We start from the raw sequence: 21,010 nt of genomic DNA on the forward strand, positions 1-21,010 counted from the left end.
AAATTAAGAGTCTGGGCACATGACCTAGGTTTTTCCAACTGAATGTTGATACCTGGGATACTAAATCTTGAGTTAAACTAGTCAAAGAAGCAAGGACAGCTGAGAAACCAAACTCTGAAGCCACACACTAAAGCCAGTGTGGCTGGAATCCTGCAGCTTGCACTGCCTTGGTTCTTGCCCATTTTTCAAGACTGATTCCCACGGTCAAGTAGTCTTTGAGGTTCTTAACATCTATCCAGTAAACTCCTTTTCTGCTTCAGTTTGCCAGAGCCTGTTTCTACTGCTTGTACTGTGTTCATGTAAGTGCATGTGTAATACATATGCACACAACACAGAGGAATATTCTAGCATCAACAGCAAGTGTTGTTTGCCAATAATTTGTTCATAACATTCTCCTGTCTCAAAAGATTCTATGATTCTTTATCTCAGGACAAAACGCACAGTTTAGTATGACAACCCAGACCTGTGTACCTTCCTTGTTTCTCATCGCCTTCACTCTTCTACCATATGCTGGTCCCTGGGCTCACCATTTCTCCACATCATTGTATCCACTGTCCACTTGGCCTGTTGTGCCTTTCTGTTTCTTGGTCTCTGGGCAAGTTCTTATCTTTCGTTTTCTGTATCAAGAATGATCTCCATCATATAGAGTTTGATGACTTTTCCTCTAACATGTGTATTTGTTTTATAGCCCTTATTATACTTTATTGTAATTATTCACAAGTTTGTTCTTAGTAGGTAACAAACTTCTTGAGGACAGTGTCTGTCTAGTCGTCTATTTATCACAAAACCTAGGATACTTCTTGGCACATAGAAGATGCAAATAGGTGTTTCTTGACTAATTAAATGAAAGAGTGAACATGACCTGATGTCTGTAAGGCTCTGACGATTAGCAGAAGAATCATTCTAGAACAACCACAATAAAGACTAAAGTAGTCCAGCCCTGACCTATCCACAGGTGGTTTAGACAAGTGTTTTTCACTAGTTAACTCTTTTGTGGATTGGCACGAAATTTCTGGTTTAGAAGACAAAGAGACACTAGCTATGTTGAAATAATGTTTAATGTTTGAAATTTAACAGTTCACACAATACATGTTTTAGCAGAAGAATGAAAATGTGTGTATGGTGTTTAATAAAATTGACATTACAAAACAAGATCATGTTAGGAAAACTTTAAAAGTAGAAGTAAACAGTTAAAAACCAAATAAACAACATGCTAAGGGATATGATGTAAAAATCCTAATAAAGGTAGTTGCCTAAATCCAGACATGAGACATTGAGATTTACTTTGCCACTTAAAGAAAAAAAGCGGAATGCCCTTCATTTAAAATGCATTTTTAAAAATGTTTGCACATTGTTTTCCTGCTGGCAGCTGCAGTATAATCAAGTATATAAGAATACCAGCTAGATTCCAATCTGATAGTTAAAAAGTGCATCTGGTCTTCCTGTTAAGTAGCTCACCTCATAAAACAACAACAACCAAAAAATCACACAATACATTACTTTGCTATGTTAGACTTCCCTGGCCACCCATGTCCTGAAGTGAACACAGTTGAAAACGACTTCAATTTAAGAGAAAATGAAAACAAAAATCTTCAGCACCTTGTGGTTTCTAAGCAGAGAAAAGCATGGGCAGACTGGAAATACAGAGGGAGAGACCAATGCTGTGTTCTTCAGCAAATTTCATTTCCACTTGTACACTCCTGCTTAAATGAACAAAATGGCTGATTTGTATGTGTTGGTCATTGTGAAAAAAAAAACTTCCTCAAATTTTGGCAGATAGCTCTAAAATGTGAAGATTGGAGACAATTTATTCACACAATCATTTCTTAGCACTTTGTCAAAGGAGTAGCACCATCATGGTGGAGGTCGTGATGAGGAAAAGGTAGGTAATACCCACCCTTGCCTATCAGCCACTAAGGTTCAGTAAGTCCTTAGAAAACAAAACAAGAAAAATGTGTTTTATGCAAATAAAGCACTTTCTAGATTGAATCTTCCCAAACTTTAATGCTTCCCTTAACATTTCAGAAGAAGTATGGAATTCCAGGACAAGCAGATTTCTTTAAAATTCAACGACAGCTGGTGCTAGCTTGGCAAAGTTTGATTTCATACTCAAGAATGTCAAATAACGATATTTAGAAGAGCACCTTGGTCATAGCAGGGTAAGAATCTAATCAGTACAGAATGCATTTGCTAGCAAGCTGTGTGGTTCAAGAATCCCCAGTTCAATTACTACTTTTCAATGAACTTCACTGAGAATGGGGACCTACCTGGGCATCTTGTTTTATTGTTAAACTTCCCTTCTCCTCACAACTAAACCAATCCAAACCTTTCCTGCCTTACATTTTTGATAAAAATATCAAAATCTTATATAAATCTTACCACTGGCCTGAGAAATGCAAAGACATTCACCAAGAGATTTGTGCAAAAATTGTTTCTCTCAGAGAGCAGGATAAATTGCATAAACCAACCTCCAGAATAAAATTTTAGAAGGGGTTTCTATTTTCTCTAAGTGAACAAGGGAGATTTTATCCAAAATGTGCATATAGCTTTAAAATATATTTAATAAATTTAAATTCTATACAAATACTGACAATTGGTATTATAAAATGTGAACTGGTACAACTGAGGAATTCTAGAACTTACTGTGTTAAGTTTCTATTACACATTAATAAAATTTCATTGTGCATTTCTTTAAAAAAAATTTTTTTTCATTGCACATTTCAAATACAGTTATGCTTACTTTACATCATGTATTCAGAATATCAATCCCCTTGGTTATTCTCAGAACTTTCAACCTTTTAAGTTGTACCAAAATTAAAAATCATTAGATTTGATAGTGACAAGTAAGGAAATACAACTCCTTAAGGGTTGAATAAGCCAGTTATAAATGCTTAAAAAACATTTATTAAGTATTATGTAGGTAATATAATTAACTACAAATTGCTTTCTGTTCATGAAAAACACCTCTTTTGAACTTAAAAATGATGCATGAATAGGATCTATATGTGCATGTCTTCTGCAATTCTAATATTACTGGTTACACAGGCTAACACTGCACCACGAACAGGACTGAGAATGTGCTGCGTCTGTAATGCCATTGATGGAAACAGATTCCATACCAAAGTGCTGGATTTCCAATCTCATCTAATGTCAGTTCCTCTTTAGTTAGCAGAAGGTGAAGTATCGGTCTTCCCCACGGCTTCCTCACCAAAGAGCAGCTTTCGAAGTATATTTGCATAAAATGGTCCATACACTTGCTTGTTGAGATTTACAATGTTTACATACCGACAACCTAACACTTCCAGCTCCTGCTGAATGACAGCAAGGCCTCCAGGCATGGGAGGCCTGCCTTTTTGAGGGTTTGGATGACAAAGTAGACTCTTCACGTATAGCTGGATTCGTTTATCTGGGGGAAAATAAGATATCTTTATCTGTCCCATTATTAAAGCACATAATTTTTTTAATGAGAATAGTAATTATGGTAGGTGGATTACAGTAATATTCCCAATTCTTTACCCTCCCTGTATATATACCCTTTACAAAGTATCTTTGCAGCTCTTCCCATCAAGGGTTGTTGTCTGTTTCCCCATGTTTGAATTGAGGCTGGCCTTTCGATTTCCTTTGGCTAGTACAGAATCCAGAAGTGTCAGTATGTTAGTTCCACGCAGAGGCCTCAACTGGCACAGTTCACATCTGCCCTTTCTGCCTACATGTGAACAAACCTGGGCTTAATGAAAGACCACATGGAGGGAAGTCCAGCTCTTCTATCTGAGGCCATCCGAGATCAATCAACTCCCAAACACTTGAGAGAACCCAGCCAAGATCAGCAGGCCTACCAACCCAAGCCATAGTTGACCACAAATGCATGTGTGAGTCCAGCAAGACCAAAGGAACTACCCAGTTGCCCCACAGATTTGTGAGCAATACTCACAAATGAATGCCTTTCCTTTTAAATGTTTGCCTTTTTTTTTTTTTTTTTAAGCCATGGAATCTGAGGGTGACTTATTATGTAGCAAAAGCTAACTGATAAAAGATGCAGAACACTTTTGGGGTAGGTCAGGGAGTCTTTCACAAAAACTCAATACAGTACTTAATGCCCAAATTTTAGTTATACACAATAAAGCTGAGTTTGTAAACTGACACTGCCAATTTGGCCCACACAGTGCTTTTAAAAAAATAAAACCACTTAAAATCAGGGGATTTCATATGAAAATGCAAATTTCTGGCCTGAGCAGTTGTGGCGCAGTGGATAAAGCATCAACCTGGAACACTGAAGTTGCAGGTTCGAAGCCCCAATGTTGCTGGCTCTGAGCACAGGCTTGTCAGCAAGGGGATTGCTGGCTTGGGGCTGGGAGGAGATCATTCATATGATCCCAACGCTCGCCTGCTTGAGCCTAAAGAGCACTAGCATGAAAAGCCCAAGGTTGCTTGGTTGGCCCGTCAAGGCGCATAAGGGAAGCAATCAATGCACAAATAAAGTGAAAGCAACTATGAGTTGATGCTGCTCATCCTCCCTCTCCCTCTCCCTCTCCCTCTCTCTCTCTCTCTCTCTCTCTCCTCTCTCTCTCTCTCAAAAAAAAAAAAAAAAAAAAAAAAAAAAAAAGAGAGAACGAAAAAGGAAAGAAAGATTCAAATTACTGGTTCCTCTTAAAAATCTAGAGATCTGGCAAACTTAGGAGCCCCAATTATCACATGGCCACACATTCAAGTTTTCCCAGGACAGCTGAAGTTTACACCTGTGGTCTTGGCATAATTAAAAAGAGCACTCTTAAAAGTGTCCTGGTTTGGACAATATAGGTTCGCCCCACACGTGGCCAACGGTCTGGAGGCAATGAGGAGTGCTACCCCAGCTGGCACTCCAGTTGCCCTCTCCTTCGTGCTTTCTGCCTCACTGCTTCAATGTATATGCATTCGAGACTACTTCCCAAAAGCAACCAAGTGCAAACATAAATTAGGTTTGTCCAGTACTATTAGTATTGGACTAAAAGTACTGGACAAACCAGATCTGCTATAGCTCATGCTGTTTCAAGAATTTTCTTTGGCCTTGGAAACAGAAATCACACAAATAAGAAGGTGTACTAAGGAGAATAAACTTCATCAAATACAGACAACCATGATTTAGTGAAACTTATTTCCAAACACTTCTCCCAAAAGTCACATGTTCCAACCAGATCTGACCTAGAACTCAAAGTTCCCAATATCCTATGTCCATGTCTTAGCCAGAATTGCTTCCTTTTACTAGAATGTTCTTCCATCTCACTTCATTCCTGCCCCAAGTCAAAAGCATCCTTCAGTGCCAAGCCTAAAGTTTCCTCCTCCTGTGGCTTTCCTTACCATCTGGCAAACTGTCACACCATATTATTGTCACTTGAGAATATGTCTCCTTGCTTAGGTGAGCTGAGGGTGAGAGCTACTCTTGTATCTTTATATCCCTGGCCAGGCATGAGGCAGGCACATCACAAATGCTCACTGAGAATGGAATGGAAAAGGTCTATAATGCTAAACTGAAAACAACGGGAGTCAGGGAGGAACGGGAGCTGGGAAAGGCAAAGATAACTTGGGCCTTATTCATTATTTGTTAAAAAGAAGAAAGTATTTGTGTATATAATCACCTGTACAATTGACAATTGCTTTTAAAAAATGCAGATGGCTATAGCATGCAAATAACCTACACAGTAGGTAGTCTACAAATAATATATATTTACCTGATTTTGGTATTCATTTGAGAAAAACTGTTTTGAGCCTGACCAGGTGGTGGTGCAGTGGATAGAGCATCGGACTGGGATGCGGAGGACCCAGGTTTGAGACCCCGAGGTTGCCAGCTTGAGCGCGGGCTCATCTGGTTTGAGCAAGGCTCACCAGCTTGAGCCCAAGGTCACTGGCTCGAGCAAGGGGTCACTCGGACTGCTGTAGCCCTCCCCCCCCATCAAGGCACATATGAGAAATTAATCAATAAACAACTAAGGAGCTGCAACGAAGAATTGATGTTTCTCATCTCTCTCCCTTCCTGTCTGTCCCTATCTATCCCTCTCTCTGACTCTCTCTGTCTCTGCCACAAAAAAAAAAAAAAGAAAAAGAAAAAAACTGTTCTGAAAGAAAAATTTTAATTATCTTTTTATAAGTCTAAGAACATGGTGGGAGTTATAACTGCATTGCAAATAAATAGCACATCAACTAAGAACAAAAGGCAGACCATGGTGGGTACTGTGCATAGGGGGGAGGAAGACTATGGCTAGCACTGGTCAAGTCCTTTCCATGTCCTCTAAGTGCTTAATTTATTCTCACTCCTCTATGGGCAGAAAACTGAGAATCAATTGTGCACTAAATTTCCCGTTAGACTGGTTGCCTGACTCTCTGGAGCACAGGTCTATTTTCATCACAGATATGGTGCAAGCAGTTTCCCGCAAGAATGTTTAAAGGATAAAACTCTTTCAAAACTGCTATTATGCTGAGAAGTGGTTCTGTCTCCTCCGCAGATGAGTCAGTTTTTCGGCCAAGACTAAAATGACAGAAGCATCTATCCAGTTAGGAGCAGCCAAACTGAGTCCGTGCCTGCATCTTCCAGAGTCAAAGGAGAGCCACTGCTCAGGTGAGTCATTAAAGTGCTAGGCAACAGTACTGTGGATGAGATTTAAAATGCTTACATTTTCAAAAGAATAAGAAAATTGAATTGGGGAGACAAGGGTGGGAAAAACTTGTTTTACCGTATTTTAAGAGGCCACCTCAAGATGAGGGTATCTCCTGGCCCCCAGCTTCCCTCTCCCTATGGCACTGCAAGTACTTCCCTTATCTAAAGCAAGGGTACAGAGGACACTGGGATGCTCTGGCCACCCTGCCAACAAGCAGCAGGGCTCTGGCTCCGACCAGAGCAGTTAAGAATATGAGCTCCAGAGTCAGACAGGCTCAGTAAGACGCCCTACTCTGTAACCAGCCAGTTATGTGACCTTGGGGGAGAGTCACTCAACCACTCTTGCCTGCACTGCCTTCATCCCTTCCACAAATATTAAATGTCACCATGGGCCCAGCCCGGTGCAAGGATACAGCTGATGGTATGTGGCAGAATACAGACAGTCTGTCTGTCTTTCTCTGTGGAACACGGCTTCCCAGGTATTAGCTCTTCAACTGGAGACTGTGCGGACAGACCTGTCACCAGTGAAGGTTATGCAGTGAAGAGCTCAGTCACAGACAAGGGCTCAGCCACAGACGGCTATGGTCATGCTGGGCTTGTTACTGTTATCACCTGTCACCTCTCAGCAGCCTGCAGTGCTGCATACCAGACGGGACTGAAGTGGCCTGTAAGTGGCCTGTGTGGCCTAGATCTCCAGCATTCTCTGTCCCCAAGGATAAGGATGAGAAAAACTATTTTGAGAGCTTCAAATAAATAATAAGTACTTGTATTCTTAAGGAAGTCAACATTGTACTTTTAAAGCTTGCAGATTAGTCCCAGAAAGTTAGTTTGGTCTAATTCTACACTTCTTTCTTCCTTCCATTCTGTTTCTCACTCTCAGTAGTCAATGCTCACTTGGTGTACCACATCACTGGCTACCCGATTTTGTTTGGGGAAACCATCTCTCTCCGATTGTCAGATCAGGTGTTACAGGCTAAGCTAACTCCCCTGACTCCAGGAACTGAATGTGTCTCAGGGCCTAAGTTCCTCCCCTCTGGCCACCAAGACTGAGTCAAGAGTGAGACATGACCTCCACTCAGGCCAGCCAGAGCCAGTGAGCTAACAGGGAGGCTAGTGCCTTGTTTTCAACATGGGAAGATACAGGCCTGAGAGGAAGCTGTCTTACTGTGTGGGAAGAGATGATCTTGAGACATCCAGCCCAAAGGAAGGCAGTGCTGAGGGCTAGAAATGGGGAAACTAGTGACCGGGACACAGTCTGAGCTCTGGTTAAGCTGTACCTGCAGCCAACCCTACCTCCAGTCTTTTCAGTTATATGAGAAAATGTTCTCTTTCTGCTTCAGCTGTTTAGATTCTCAGTCACAGGTAACAGAAAATGTTCTAATTGATACATTCTCCATTTCCCCAGCTCATCAACACAGCTTGACAGCCAGATATTCCCTTTCTTAGCAAGCAAGTACAAAAAAGCCCATTCATTATGCCTCCCTGTGCCATAGCCTTTTCATTCTTTGTCTTCTTAAGTCTGACCAAGAAAGGGGCTTCAGCTGGCTCAGGCTAGCTCACAGCAGTATTGACACCTACTTTATGTGAACATACTGTCAGCTCGTTTGGATTGTTGTATTGATCTAGGATTTTAACATTACTGGCAGCATTTCATTATTTTCCTCATATAAATCTATTGGCTTGATAGTAAAAAGGCCTGAAGTACGACTTACTCCACTCCATACACACAGAGGAGCAGCAGCAAGTCCCAAACCCTTAAAAATACAGTGTGTCTGTAAAGTCATGGTGCACTTTTTGACTAGTCACAAGAAAGCAACAAAAGACGATAGAAATGTGAAATCTGCACCAAATAAAAGGAAAACCCTCCCAGTTTCTGTAGGATGATGTGGCAGCATGTGCGCAAGCGCAGATGATGACATAACACCGTGTATACAGCGGAGCAGCCCACGGCCATGCCAGTCGAGATGTGGACGGTACAGAGGAAAGTTCAGTGTTCTGTGGCTCGCTAAATTCGAATCCATGACTAAAGTGCAACGTGAATATCGGCGCGTTTATAACGAAGCGCCACCACATAGGAATAACATTACTCGGTGGGATAAGCAGTTGAAGGAAACCGGCAGTTTGGTGGAGAAACCCCTTTCTGGTAGGCCATCAGTCAGTGACGAGTCTGTAGAGGCTATACGGGATAGCTACCTAAGGAGCCCTAAAATAATCTGTGCATGAGCCCACATCAAACTGCACTGAATAGGTATGAAACTGGGAGAGTTTTCCTTTTATTTGGTGCAGATTTCACATTTCTATCGTCTTTTGTTGCTTTCCTGTGACCGGTCAAAAGTGCACCATGACTTTATGGACACACTATAGTAATGCTTTCTTCATGTTTTCAAATTTATTCTACAAAAGAAGCAGGTAACCTGTTGAAGACTAAATTTTGACTGACACTTAACATTAGTCAAAACCAGCAAGGTAATGCAAATGAAAATGAGGAAGAAAATAATAAAAATATGAGGACCCACCAATCAAGGACCAGATAGGATTGTCCTTCTCTTTGATGCTTGAAAATTGACCTACAAGATTAGCTTCAACCTCAGGATTTAAAGTGGCTAAGCCTCTCTCCATCAGGGTCTTGTTAATCTCAACACAAGTCTGAACACCAATAGAATTCAGGGCTTCCTTCAAGTTAAAGGTCCTACAAAACAGAAAACAAAATCCCATCAATGAGAGGTTTCATTTCTCAGTTTTATTGTTTTTTTAACATACCAATTGTAAGCATCTACCCATTTTTTCTTACAATTACCTCTGTTATAATGAACTTAGAAAATAATAACTGCTCTCAATCACCAACCCGTATTTGTAGCAGTCTTTACATGCTTAAAAACACTTATTTCTGTACATAGTGTTTATATAAGAAAGCACAGACAGAAAAATGTGATCCCTGAAAATAAGTCTGCAATCCCATTTTCCTGCAGGGCTATTAGAAAGGGAAAGAAAATATCTATTCTTAAAATAAACTCTTCGGTCTTAATTGATTCATTTGTACATATTTCTTTTAGCTTGGAAAATAAGGTAAAGTCAATTCATTTATCTATGCCTGAGCAGTAAATCTATAACACTAATCAAACCAAGAAATGAAGATATATACAGAGTTCAATAACATAAAGGCAAATTACCTAAAACTTTTGACCTATCATGCCCAAAGATAAGAAGCTTCTTCTCACTGCCACTTTCAAACAACTGATCAATAATGCAATATACAGAGTTCAGAAAATGGTAAAAAGTAATTATCAGTTGGTTACTTAATAGGTAAGAAAAAAGAGGTAATTAGAAGGTGCATTTGTGCCAGACTGGTGGTAGCACAGTTGATAGAGCATCAACTTGGGATGCTGAGGTCACAGGTTTGAAACCTAGAGGTTGCTGGCTTGAGCACAGGTTTGAGCGCAGCTCACCAACTTGAGCAAGATCATTGACTTGTGAGAGCTGGCTTGAAGCCCAAAGTCACTGGCTTGAGCAAGGGGTCACTGGATTGGCTTGAGCCCCCTGATCAGGCACATATAAGAAGCAATCAATGAACAACTAAAGTGACACAACTACAAGTTGATGCTTCTCATCTCTCCCTTCCCCCTCTCTCTCTCCTGCTTAAAAAATGTGCACTATTGGGGAATAATAATTAAAAATTGCACTTCACTATCCAGACAGGGTCTTTAAGAAAATTCTGTTCAAACTGGGAATTAAAGGATGAGAGGCTCAATGATAGGAGGCAGTGTAATGTAGTGATTACAGTATAAGCTGAGGTGTCACACAGACCTGGGTTCAAATCCTGACTCTAACACTAAGCTTGCTATGTGACTATATTCACTCTTGGCAGATTGTAAGGCATGTAGTAAATACTTAATAAAAGAAGAAAAAAAAAGACTGTTTATTATCATTATCATCATTAACAACAAGAAGTAAGTCCTGGTGATCTGCCTTGGCTGGAATTTGTTATAAATCTACACCGAACCTACCTCTGAGGTTCTACAACCTAAAATTAGATTATTTATGACAAATTTTTTTTTGTGTGTGACACATACAGAGAGAGACAGAGAGAGGGACAGATAGGGACACATAGATAGGAAGGGAGAGAGATGAGAAGCATCAATTCTTTGTTGCGGCACTTTAGTTGTTCATTGATTGCTTTTTCATATGTGCCTTGACCAGGGGACTACAGCAGACTGAGTGACCCCTTGCTCAAGCCAGCAACCTTGGGCTCAAGCCAGCAACCTTGGGCTCAAGCCAGCAACCTTGGGCTCAAGCTGGCGACCTCGAGGTTTCGAACCTGGGTCACCTGGTCAGGCTATGGCAAAATTTTTACCTTCTGAATTTCTTACCCAACTTTCTCCTAGCTTTCCTGCTTTTAATTATGAATCCTTAGGCTAAAGGAAAAATTAATTTCAGTATAAGCCACGACTTCCTATTCACAATAAAGGCAAAATTCTTGCATCATCAAACCAAATATAAATGACATCTGGATCTACTACTGGTTATTTGGAATCATCTGCTTTTCAATGTTATAAATGTTATTACCCCATCCATAACAAGGATACTAATTGAGAACTGATTATAATCATTTCCTAACACAGGCTGGCGGTGAGGATTAAACAAAATAATAAAACAACCAGATAGGCAGACCAACTACAAAGAGAATGATTTAACAAATAAAGTTATTAAAAGCTAACATTTCTTTAGCACTTACTATGTGCCAGACACCAGTAGAAGTGTTTCACATGAATCACCTTGAGTTCTCACAACTCCATGACAGACAGGCACAAATATTATTCCCTTTTTGCAAGTGAGGAAGTGAGACTCAGGGTGTTTCAGGAACTTGTTCAGGTGTATACACATAAGTCAACAGCAGAACTGGGATTTAAAAATCCAGATTTAGATCCAAAAGCCTGTCCTCATAGTAGCTACTTTGTTATATGCTCTATAACAATACTTTAGCAGCCCTGGGAGTTGACTAAATGTTTAAAAAGTTTCTGGAAAATAAAGGCTACCCAGTGTGGGGAAACGCTAAGGTAAAGCTGAATACAAAAACAGAAGTTTCTTTTCATTATAGGTCTTAGGTTCTGAGTATGAAATCAATGAGCCTGGCAGGTTAGCATAAGAATCAGTAAAAGGGAAGAGCGGGCAACATTTGTTAAGTAGATGATTGTCTAATCCAGTGTTTTTCAACCAGTGTGCTGCGAGACATGGTCAGGTGTGCCGTGGGGAAATAAAACATGGGTCACCAAACTACGGCCCCCGTGCCGGATATGGCCCGCGGAGGCTATTTATCCGGCCCGCCGCCAGCTGCCTCCATCCGAACATAAACATTCCCCTCACAATCCCTCCAGCTATCAGTGACAGGAAGAGTGGAGGCACAGGGAACACTCACTGACCAATCATCTTCTAGGATTCATCCCGACCACTAGCGATGAGCCAATAGTAGGTCGCCTCTCATCCACACCCAGGAAAGTCCCGCTCGGGCTGCCGCGCACTTGTCATTGTGTGGCTGCGGCCAGTCGTTGCAACTGCTACTCTTCCCCATGGTCCCGATTTCTAATCCTGGTCAGGACTGGAGGTAAATGTTGCCACCACTAGATGAAGCCTCAGCCTCAGCTGGTGATGTCTATCCTGATGGTGTATATAGATATTTGACCTTTTTCTTTTTAAAAGAGACCCCTGCATAGGGTGATATACAATGCATCACAATGCATCACAATGTTATCTAACTTTAAAGCTAAAGTTTGCTGATCTTCCTTTGGACAGTTTTTGGTTATCTGTTGCCAAGGAGTTCCCCATTCTGGCCAACAAAGCTATCATTGCTCCTGTTTTCAACCACATATCTATGTGAGCTGAGCTTCTCAAGCTTGACTGCGATAAAAACTAAAAACAGAGACTGAGAACTGTTGAGGAAGAACTTCGTGTGTGTCTTTCTACCATTCCTGCCAGGATATCCCTTTTGTGTTCATCGAAACAGGCCCAGGTTTCACACTGAGTATAAATACATTTAGAAACTATATTATTAACTATATGTATAATATGTACTGTGTTAGAGTGTCATTTTGTGTCATTTTGGTCGGTGGTGTGCCCCAGGATTTTGTAAATGTAAAAAATGTGCCGCGGCTCAAATAAGTTGAAAATCACTGGTCTAATCACATGAAACCAACACAAAACAACATTGAAAGTAAAGTAATTGAAAAATAAAAACTAAAAAAGACAATGTATTTTTAACCTTAATAATAACTTTAAGGCCCTGGCCGGTTGTCTCAGTAGTAGAGCATCGGCCTGGCGTGCAGGAATCCTGGGTTTGATTCCTGGCCAGGGCACACAGGAGAAGCGCCCATCTGCTTCTCCACCCCTCCCCCTCTCCTTCCTCTCTGTCTCTTCTCCTCCCGCAGCCAAGGCTCCACTGGAGCAGTTTGCCCAGGCGCTGAGGATGGCTCTGTGGCCTCTGCCTCAGGCGCTAGAATGGTTCTGATGGCGGCAGAGCAACACCCCAGATGGGCAGAGCATCGCCCTCTGGTGAGCATGCCGGGTGGATCCCAGTCGGGCACATGCAGGAGTCTGTCTGCCTCCCCGTTTCCAACTTCAGAAAAATACAATAATAATAATAATAATAATAATAATAATAATAATAATTTTAAGATTGGGTTCAGAGATTATTCTTATAGAGCATGTCTATACCTATTATGCTCTAGTACTTTTTATAAGTTTTATAATATTAAAAAAAATATTCAGAATAACTTAAAAAAAGAATCAGTAGAAAAGGCAGGGCTTTTACATAGTCAGACCAGGGCTCAGGTTTTGGTTTGTCCCTTTCTTGCTGTGCAGCTCAAGGAAAATCCTTGGGCTTCAATTCAAAATGAGAACACTGGATTTTATAGCAACTTGGGCTCCTTTTGGCTCTTAATATTCTAGGATTTTATCAAGTAATGTACTCTTGGAGAAATGGGCAGGAGTATGGTAAGATACGTGCATCCTTCAATGAGAGGAACAGAGTATATGTCCCCGAAAACACCTAACAGGGGACCAAAGCAGCAGGAGGCTCTTAACCTATATAAGACCCATGGAAATGTGGTCATTGACTAAGATTAGGAATTTTCTGACTTGGATGTGATACCCAACAGGATGACCTACGTGCAAAATCTCAATGGGATTCTAGTATTAAATGAAGGTATGTACTGGGAAATGAATTTCACAAAAACAAAACCTTCCATGAACATTGCTAAAGGACAGAGAGGTCACTGCTTCTAAAGACTTCACAGCACCCTGGATCAGTAAACTTGGTAAACATTTCATTTCAGGAAAATAATGGCGTCAAAACTACTTAATCTGGAAAGCCTCTTTGATAGGGCATGCTAAACACTGAGCTTGGTGGATTTCTGGGTTTTGTTTTTCTCCACAGCACTGTCAAAGAAGAGCTTTTGCACACACCCATCCTCAGTGGAAATATTACACTAAGTCTGGCACTTGTTGTGGAAAAGACCTCTCCCTTCCTATAAAAGGACATCTGAGTCTTCAGAGATATTAAAAGAAATTCTAGAAAAAGAAGGTGTGAGATAAACTTCTCTGAAGTGCAGCTCTGAATATCACATCCAGATGTCCCAGGTTATTCCCATTCTCTGAAACACATGTGGAGCCTTAGCACAAGGGGGGACAGATGAAAACACCTGGAACTTACTCTTTGTTCATGCCTTCAAGTAGAACAGTTGCAATCCTCTTTAACCTGTTTGCAAGCTCAGGTAGGCCTTCTGTAATAGCGCCCACCATGTTGTTGGTAATAAGGGACAGGCAGGCAATAATTTTCAACTGATTCAGCTTTTCTGTCAGTTCCTGGACACGTCCTTCATCTGTCATCAGTGTCTAGCATATGTATTTAAAATGGAAAATTAGAAAGGGAGAGGCTCAATATCATGAAAATGTAAAACAGGCAATGTTACATCCAAACTCCCATTTTTATCTGATTTCAGTAAAGTCATTAAACCACACACAACACAGATAGACTCATGGTAGAACTTAAGAATTAGAATAATGGAAAACTTGGAGGAAGAAAAAAAAAATCACTCACCTCTGGTAATACTTTTTTCTGATAATCCCACTGCAACAATTTCAAATAACTGTTATTTAGCACCAATATAGGGCTCAAACTTGGCTTGGCACTGTTTTCAGCCCCAGGAGTCGAGGTGGTCTCAGAAAGAGAAAGTAACTCTTCATTTACAGATTCTTTTATCCATTCTGTAGTTTTATCAAGAGCACCTACAAGTAAAAAGGCCACATATTTATCCTACAGCTGATGGATCCCTGCCTTTCTGCAACCTTCAGGACGATGTTATGTTAGGTGCTGGGCATGAACGAACAGACAGCCGTCTCCCTCAAGGAGCTTCGAGTCCAGGTGGGGAGACAGAGCTGTGTACTAACAGTTACAGCAGAGTACAAAGAGCACTAGAAGGCACAGTGGGAGTGGAGGAAGCAGAGGACGTGCAAAGCAGAGTCCAAGAGAAAGCGCTGCGACACTGAAAGGCACAAGGCAGACAGAAGAAAGGGCTGTTGCCCCAGTCCAGAGAACAGTCCACACAAAGACCCAGAAAAGTGAGAGAACACGGCACATTCTGGACACTGCAAGAAAATCTGTATTGTTGATTCAAAAGAACCAGGGGGAAGAGAGTGGTAGTGGATGGCAGTGGATGAATAGACAGGCCAGGTCACACACCACCTTGAATATTGTGCGGAGAAGGCATTTAGAATAAAAACAGTGATTATTAAACATTTGTGGGTCCTGGACCCCTCTGGGTGTGTCACTAGAGCTACATCTTTCCCAAAATGCATGTGCGCTACTTTATACCTGGTACTAAAGTTTCCTACTAGAAACAAGTTGCTTTTTATATTACATTTCTTATGAAAGTATGTATTTGGTAGAATTTATAAGGTGGCAACTGCTAAAACTGAACACAGGTGCAGATTTCTTTTTTAAAAGCCAGAGAACGAAATCAAGACTAGTCACCCCGAAATCCCTCCTCAGACCCAGCACTTAAACTGGTAATTTATGAGCAGCTCTGTTTGCCACACAAAAGTGACACCTCCCCCACAATTTCACAATTTTGTTTCCCCTCAGTTGGCAAATGCTGTTCTTGGTTTTTCTAGTTCTGCTTATAAAGATGTAAAGATTTTCAGACTTTTACTTAAGAAATATCCCACACAGAGACAGTGTACAGCAATCAACATGGATATAATCACAATGTGATGGTAATAAGCATCTATACTGCAAGCGTAATAATTTATAGCTGACACATTTAAAAGGCCATTTAGTTACTTCAAACAAAAGCAAGAATGTAGCATGGTGGTTCTCAATCCTGGCTGATTTTAGAATCATCTGGGCAAGTTTAAAAAGAAAAAAAAAAGGTCCTGAATACAGGTCCTGGAGGTTGATTTAATCAGTCTGAAATGGGGCTCAGGCAGCAGTGTTCAAACACCCGGGGTGATCCTAATATACAGCCAGAATTGTGTCTGACTAGTAAAACAGAAAGGTCACTGGCTTGAGCCCCAAGGTTGCTGGCTTGACTGCAAGGTGGCTGGCTTGAGCAAGGGGTCACTGGCTTGGCTGGAGCCCCCCAGTCAAGGCACATATGAGAAACAATCAATGGACAACTAAAGTGCTACAAGGTAATGCTTCTCATCTACCTCCCTTCCTGTGTGTCTGTCTCTCACTAAAAAAAAAATTCTATTTCTATATACTAGAAAAAAATTTACAAAATATCATTTGTAATAGCATAAAAAACATAAAATACTAAATTATTGCCAAAATAAAGATATTTAAGTAAAGATATCTAGTTCATAGAGTAAAGACTCAATATTATTAAGACATCAATTCAACATAAGTCACCATCTCAGCTGGAATTCTGAAGAAACTAATAAACTAATTAAAAATGCATATGAAAATTCAAAGAACCTAAAAGAAATAAAACAATTTAAAAAAAAAGAACAAAGTTGGAGGACTAACACTGTCTGATTTCGAGATTTAGCCTCGATAATCAGGATAGTGCGGTACTATGAAAGTAGACATATAGATCAATGGAAAAGAAGAAATAAGCCAATAAAAAGGAATGAAGTACTGATACATGCTACAACATAGGTAAATCTTGAAAACATACTAAGTGAAAGAAGCCAGAGCCAAAAGCCATATATTGTGTGATTCTGTTGATATGAAATGAGCCAAACTGGCAAATCCATAGAGACAGAAAGAGAATGGCTTTCAAGGCTAAGCAAAGATATGAATGGAGAGATACTGCTAATGGGTATGGGATTTCTTTTTAGAATGATAAAAACCTTCTGGAATCAAATACTGGTTATAGTTGTATAACCTTGTGAATATATTTAAAAACAGCTGAATTATATACTTTAAAAATTTAATTTAATGACATATAAATTATATCTCAAATTTAAAAAAAGAATAAAACTTAAATAAACCCACAAAAGCAATGCTATGAAGAAAAAAAGTCTTTTTCAATAAAAGCTGCTGGAATTGGCCCTGGCATCATCCCAGTATCCCAAGGTTGTGGGGTCTACCCCCATTAGGGCACAGATAAGAATCAACCAACAAATACATGAATGAGTGGAACAACAAATCATTGTTTCTCTCTCTCTCAAATAATTTTAAAAAGTTTTTTGGAATGTTCTCTGCATGAATTATTTTTCTTTTGTTTACTCTTTGTTGTTTTTTTTAGTGAAATCTCGGGTGCGTTTTAAATAAGGCAGATGCATTTATCGAGTCTCTTTGTCAGCAAAGTAAAATCTTTGTTGGAGTCAATTCAGAAACTCAAGAATACTTATCTATAGTAATTTTCCTGTAACTATTTTATAAAAGTCATGCACACACAAAAATCTGACACTTTTGTCTTTCTGTGTGATTCTGTGAGGCTCTTATTTTGATATCAGGGCACAGTGGCCGACTTTTGGCAGTCACTTAAGGATATAATTAACAACTGACATACACTTTGCTTCCTGGCTCTTGGCTTCTCTGGGAACATACTTGGAGCTGGGCAATAATGACCTATATGCACAGCTGGATTTATTCTATTCTTAAATCTCTGGAAATATCCAATGTGAAAGGTGCAAATGAATTATAGGTCACTAAGCCCAAGTTTTAAAGAGAGAAACAAATTATTTGAGATGAACAAAACTGTAATTTAACTCTGTATTAAGGAATCTGCTCAAGATTCCAAATTATTTTTATTCAAAACATGGAGACATTTGCACATATGGGTATATATACACATACACAAATGAAATCAATTACTAAGTCTTAGGAAAACACTGCTAAGAACAAACTATAGTTCAGGGTTCAGATTCAGGGTCTATGTGGGGCACTACTTCCCTTAATGCTTCTCTTTCTCTGAAACTAAATTTTTTCATTTGTAAACTGTGGGTGATAACAGTACCAGCCTCATAGGGCCATGATGAGGCCTGAATGGGCTAATACATGCAGTGTTTGACATATAGTAAGGACTTGGTACTTGAGTGCTCAAATAAGATGTAGCTAGCACTGACTACTGTTATAAAGGAGAGGCCCATGCCAATGTTAAAAGGGCTCCAGCTGCTAGTAAGGTCAAAACTGGCTGGTGGCTACTTCCCTTCCATGGATCCTACTTGGCCCTGCAGAGCTTAGCCAAAGTCCCTGAATCACCATCAGCAGGGCGGAGCTTATGGCCCACCTGAGTCTCCCTGCCATCACTCAGATATGCCCAGTTCCATCAGCTGTTTCCATGTGACCCTCCACGACCCATGCTCTCTTTCCTGGATATTTTCTAGCCTGCTGGAGCCCCTTTCCAAGTGGCCCCTATTAGCTTTGTTCACATAATGCTATCATATGGTCTATCTTGAGAGAAAAGCTCTATCCACAAGTGGCAGAGTAAAGTGGGTGGATCACCTAACTCAGCCTTAGACTGTGGCTAATTAAAGTCCAGAAACTGGTGTCAAGGGTTTGCCAATGAGAGAACCAGTTAGCCAGTCTCTTGCTAGCTGTGAAATATCAGTTCCTCACCAGTAAATGAGGGTATAGAAGTGCCTACCTCTCTGAGTAATTGTGAATTCTATGAGGTAATACTGCCTCGCTCTTATTCTTTCTTAACCCTCACTCCCAGTCCAGCTTTAATGCCCACTAGTCCACTGACTGCTCCCATCAGGGTTACTACGAATCCTCATGTAGTCACATCCAGAGGTCAAGCCTTGGTTTTCACCTTTCCTTGACCACTCAGCAGCACTTATCACAGCCACTTCCTCCTCCGAACACTTTCTTCACGTGTCTTACAGGACACGACTCTCTCTTGGTTTTCTTGAGCTCTCACTATGCCTGTACTGTTTCAATTGCTGATCCTTCTCTTCAGCTCCAGATGCTAGAGCCCTAGGTCAGGCCCCTTCAGTATCTACACTCACTCCCTAGGTCATCTCAGCCAGAGCACTCTTGTGGAAAAGAGCATGGGCTGGGGAGCCAGACTGCTTGAGGGAGTCCCAGCTCTGTAACATGCAAATTGTATTATGGAAGCAAATGATTTAACCTCCCTATGACTTAGCTTCCTCCTCCATAAAATGGGGACTGATTTCCTAAAGCATTGTAAAGATTAATTTAGTTAGTACAAGCCCTGGCCGGTTGGCTCAGTGGTAGAGTGTCGGCCTGGCATGCAGGAGTCCCGGATTCGATTCCCGGCCAGGGCACACAGGAGAAGCGCCCATCTGCTTCTTCACCCCTCCCCCTCTCCTTCCTCTCTCTCTCTTCCCCTCCCGCAGCCAAGGCTCCACTGGAGCAAAGTTGGCCTGGGCGCTGAGGATGGCTCCATGGCCTCTGCCTCAGGCGCTAGAATGGCCTTGGTTGCAATAGAGCAATGCCCCAGATGGGCAGAGCATCGCCCCATGGTGGGCATGCCGGGTGGATCCCGGTTGAACGCATGTGGGAGTCTGACTGCCTCCCCGTTTCCAACTTCAGAAAAATTAAAAAAAAAATAGTTAGTACAGGTAAAGTGCTTAGAATATGGTAAGCAATTTATACACATTATTTAGTTCCATGGCTTTAATCTACCATGAATATAATGATGATTCCCAATGTATATCCCCATTCTCCAATACTCTAGTCTAGTGGTCGGCAAACTCATTAGTCAACAGAGTCAAATATCAACAGTACAACGATTGAAATTTCTTTTGAGAGCCAAATTTTTTAAACTTAAACTATATAGATAGGTACATTGTTACTAACTTAATTAGGGTACTTCTAAGCTGGTCTTTGTGCCCGCACATGGTATTTTGTGGAAGAGCCACACTCAAGGGGCCAAAGAGCTGCATGTGACTCACAAGCCATGGTTTGCCGACCACTGCTCTAGTCTCTTATATCTAAATGCCTACCTTACATCTCCATGCTGACGTCAAACAAAAGATCTCAGAGATCATGTATCTAAAACTGAACTTGATCCCCAACCTTCTATCCCCTCATCTTCCGCATCTCATTAACAGGCATCGCTAGTCACCCAGTTGCTTAGGTGAAAACCTCAGAGTCATCCTCAACTCCTTTTTTTTTTTCCCTCATTTAACTTTTAGAAAATCTTGTTATTCCACCCTCATATACATCGAGGATATGATGTCTTACTACTTCCACCACTGTCACCTGCCCAAGCCACCATCATTTCTTGTCTGAGCAACTGTAATGTCACTTAATTGGTACCCTTGCTTCCCTCTTTGTTCCGTATCATCTCTTCTCTACTCAAGAGCCAGATGTTCTTTAAAAGTGAAAATTGGATGTTGCACCCTTCTTAAAATTCTCCAAGAACTTCCCATCATATCTGGCATGAAATCTAAATTCCTCTTATTTCCGAACAAGGCTCTATGAACTGTCTCCAACCACTCTCTCCTTGCCTATTCTACACCAGCCACACTGTCTACCCAAACGCACAAGCAAGTTTCTGCTTCAGGGCTGCTGTGTTTGCAGCTCCTTCTGGCTGGAATGTTCTTCCCGCACATCTTCACATGCCCCTTCCTCATTCCTTTGTGAAAACTCTTGTCAAATGCTACCTGTGAGTGAAGCCTTCCAAGTCCACCTCATCTGAAAAAAAACAAAAAAACTCAGCACTCCCTACCCTCACTCTCGCACCCTTTCTGTCTATCCCTTGATTTACTTATTTTCTTTTTTTAATTTTATTTTATTATTATTATTTTTTTCATTTTTCCGAAGCTGGAAACGGGGAGGCAGTCAGACAGACTCCTGCATGCGCCTGACCGGGATCCATTCGGCATGCCCACCAGGGGGCTATGCTCTGCCCATCTGGGGCATCGCTCTGTTGCAACCAGAGCCATTCTAGCGCCTGAGGCAGAAGCCACAGA

At 41.0% G+C, this 21,010-nt stretch overlaps 1 protein-coding gene across 1 annotated transcript in view; it reads right to left on the minus strand.

The window, feature by feature from the left end:
- Positions 1 to 1,040: 1,040 nt before the first annotated feature.
- TCP11L2 (t-complex 11 like 2) overlaps positions 1,041 to 21,010 on the minus strand; it is a 39,021-nt gene continuing 19,051 nt past the window's right edge. The window contains exons 7-10 of the mRNA XM_066356080.1: positions 14,718 to 14,905; positions 14,331 to 14,512; positions 9,145 to 9,317; positions 1,041 to 3,406 (exon numbers count right to left, since the gene is read on the minus strand). Of these exons, the coding sequence (XP_066212177.1) occupies positions 3,162 to 3,406; positions 9,145 to 9,317; positions 14,331 to 14,512; positions 14,718 to 14,905 (788 nt within the window). The 3' untranslated portion in view covers positions 1,041 to 3,161. The remainder of the gene's footprint in view (positions 3,407 to 9,144; positions 9,318 to 14,330; positions 14,513 to 14,717; positions 14,906 to 21,010) is intronic.

This window comes from Saccopteryx leptura, chromosome 1 (assembly GCF_036850995.1).
Source record: "Saccopteryx leptura isolate mSacLep1 chromosome 1, mSacLep1_pri_phased_curated, whole genome shotgun sequence".
NCBI classification, from domain to species: domain Eukaryota; kingdom Metazoa; phylum Chordata; class Mammalia; order Chiroptera; family Emballonuridae; genus Saccopteryx; species Saccopteryx leptura.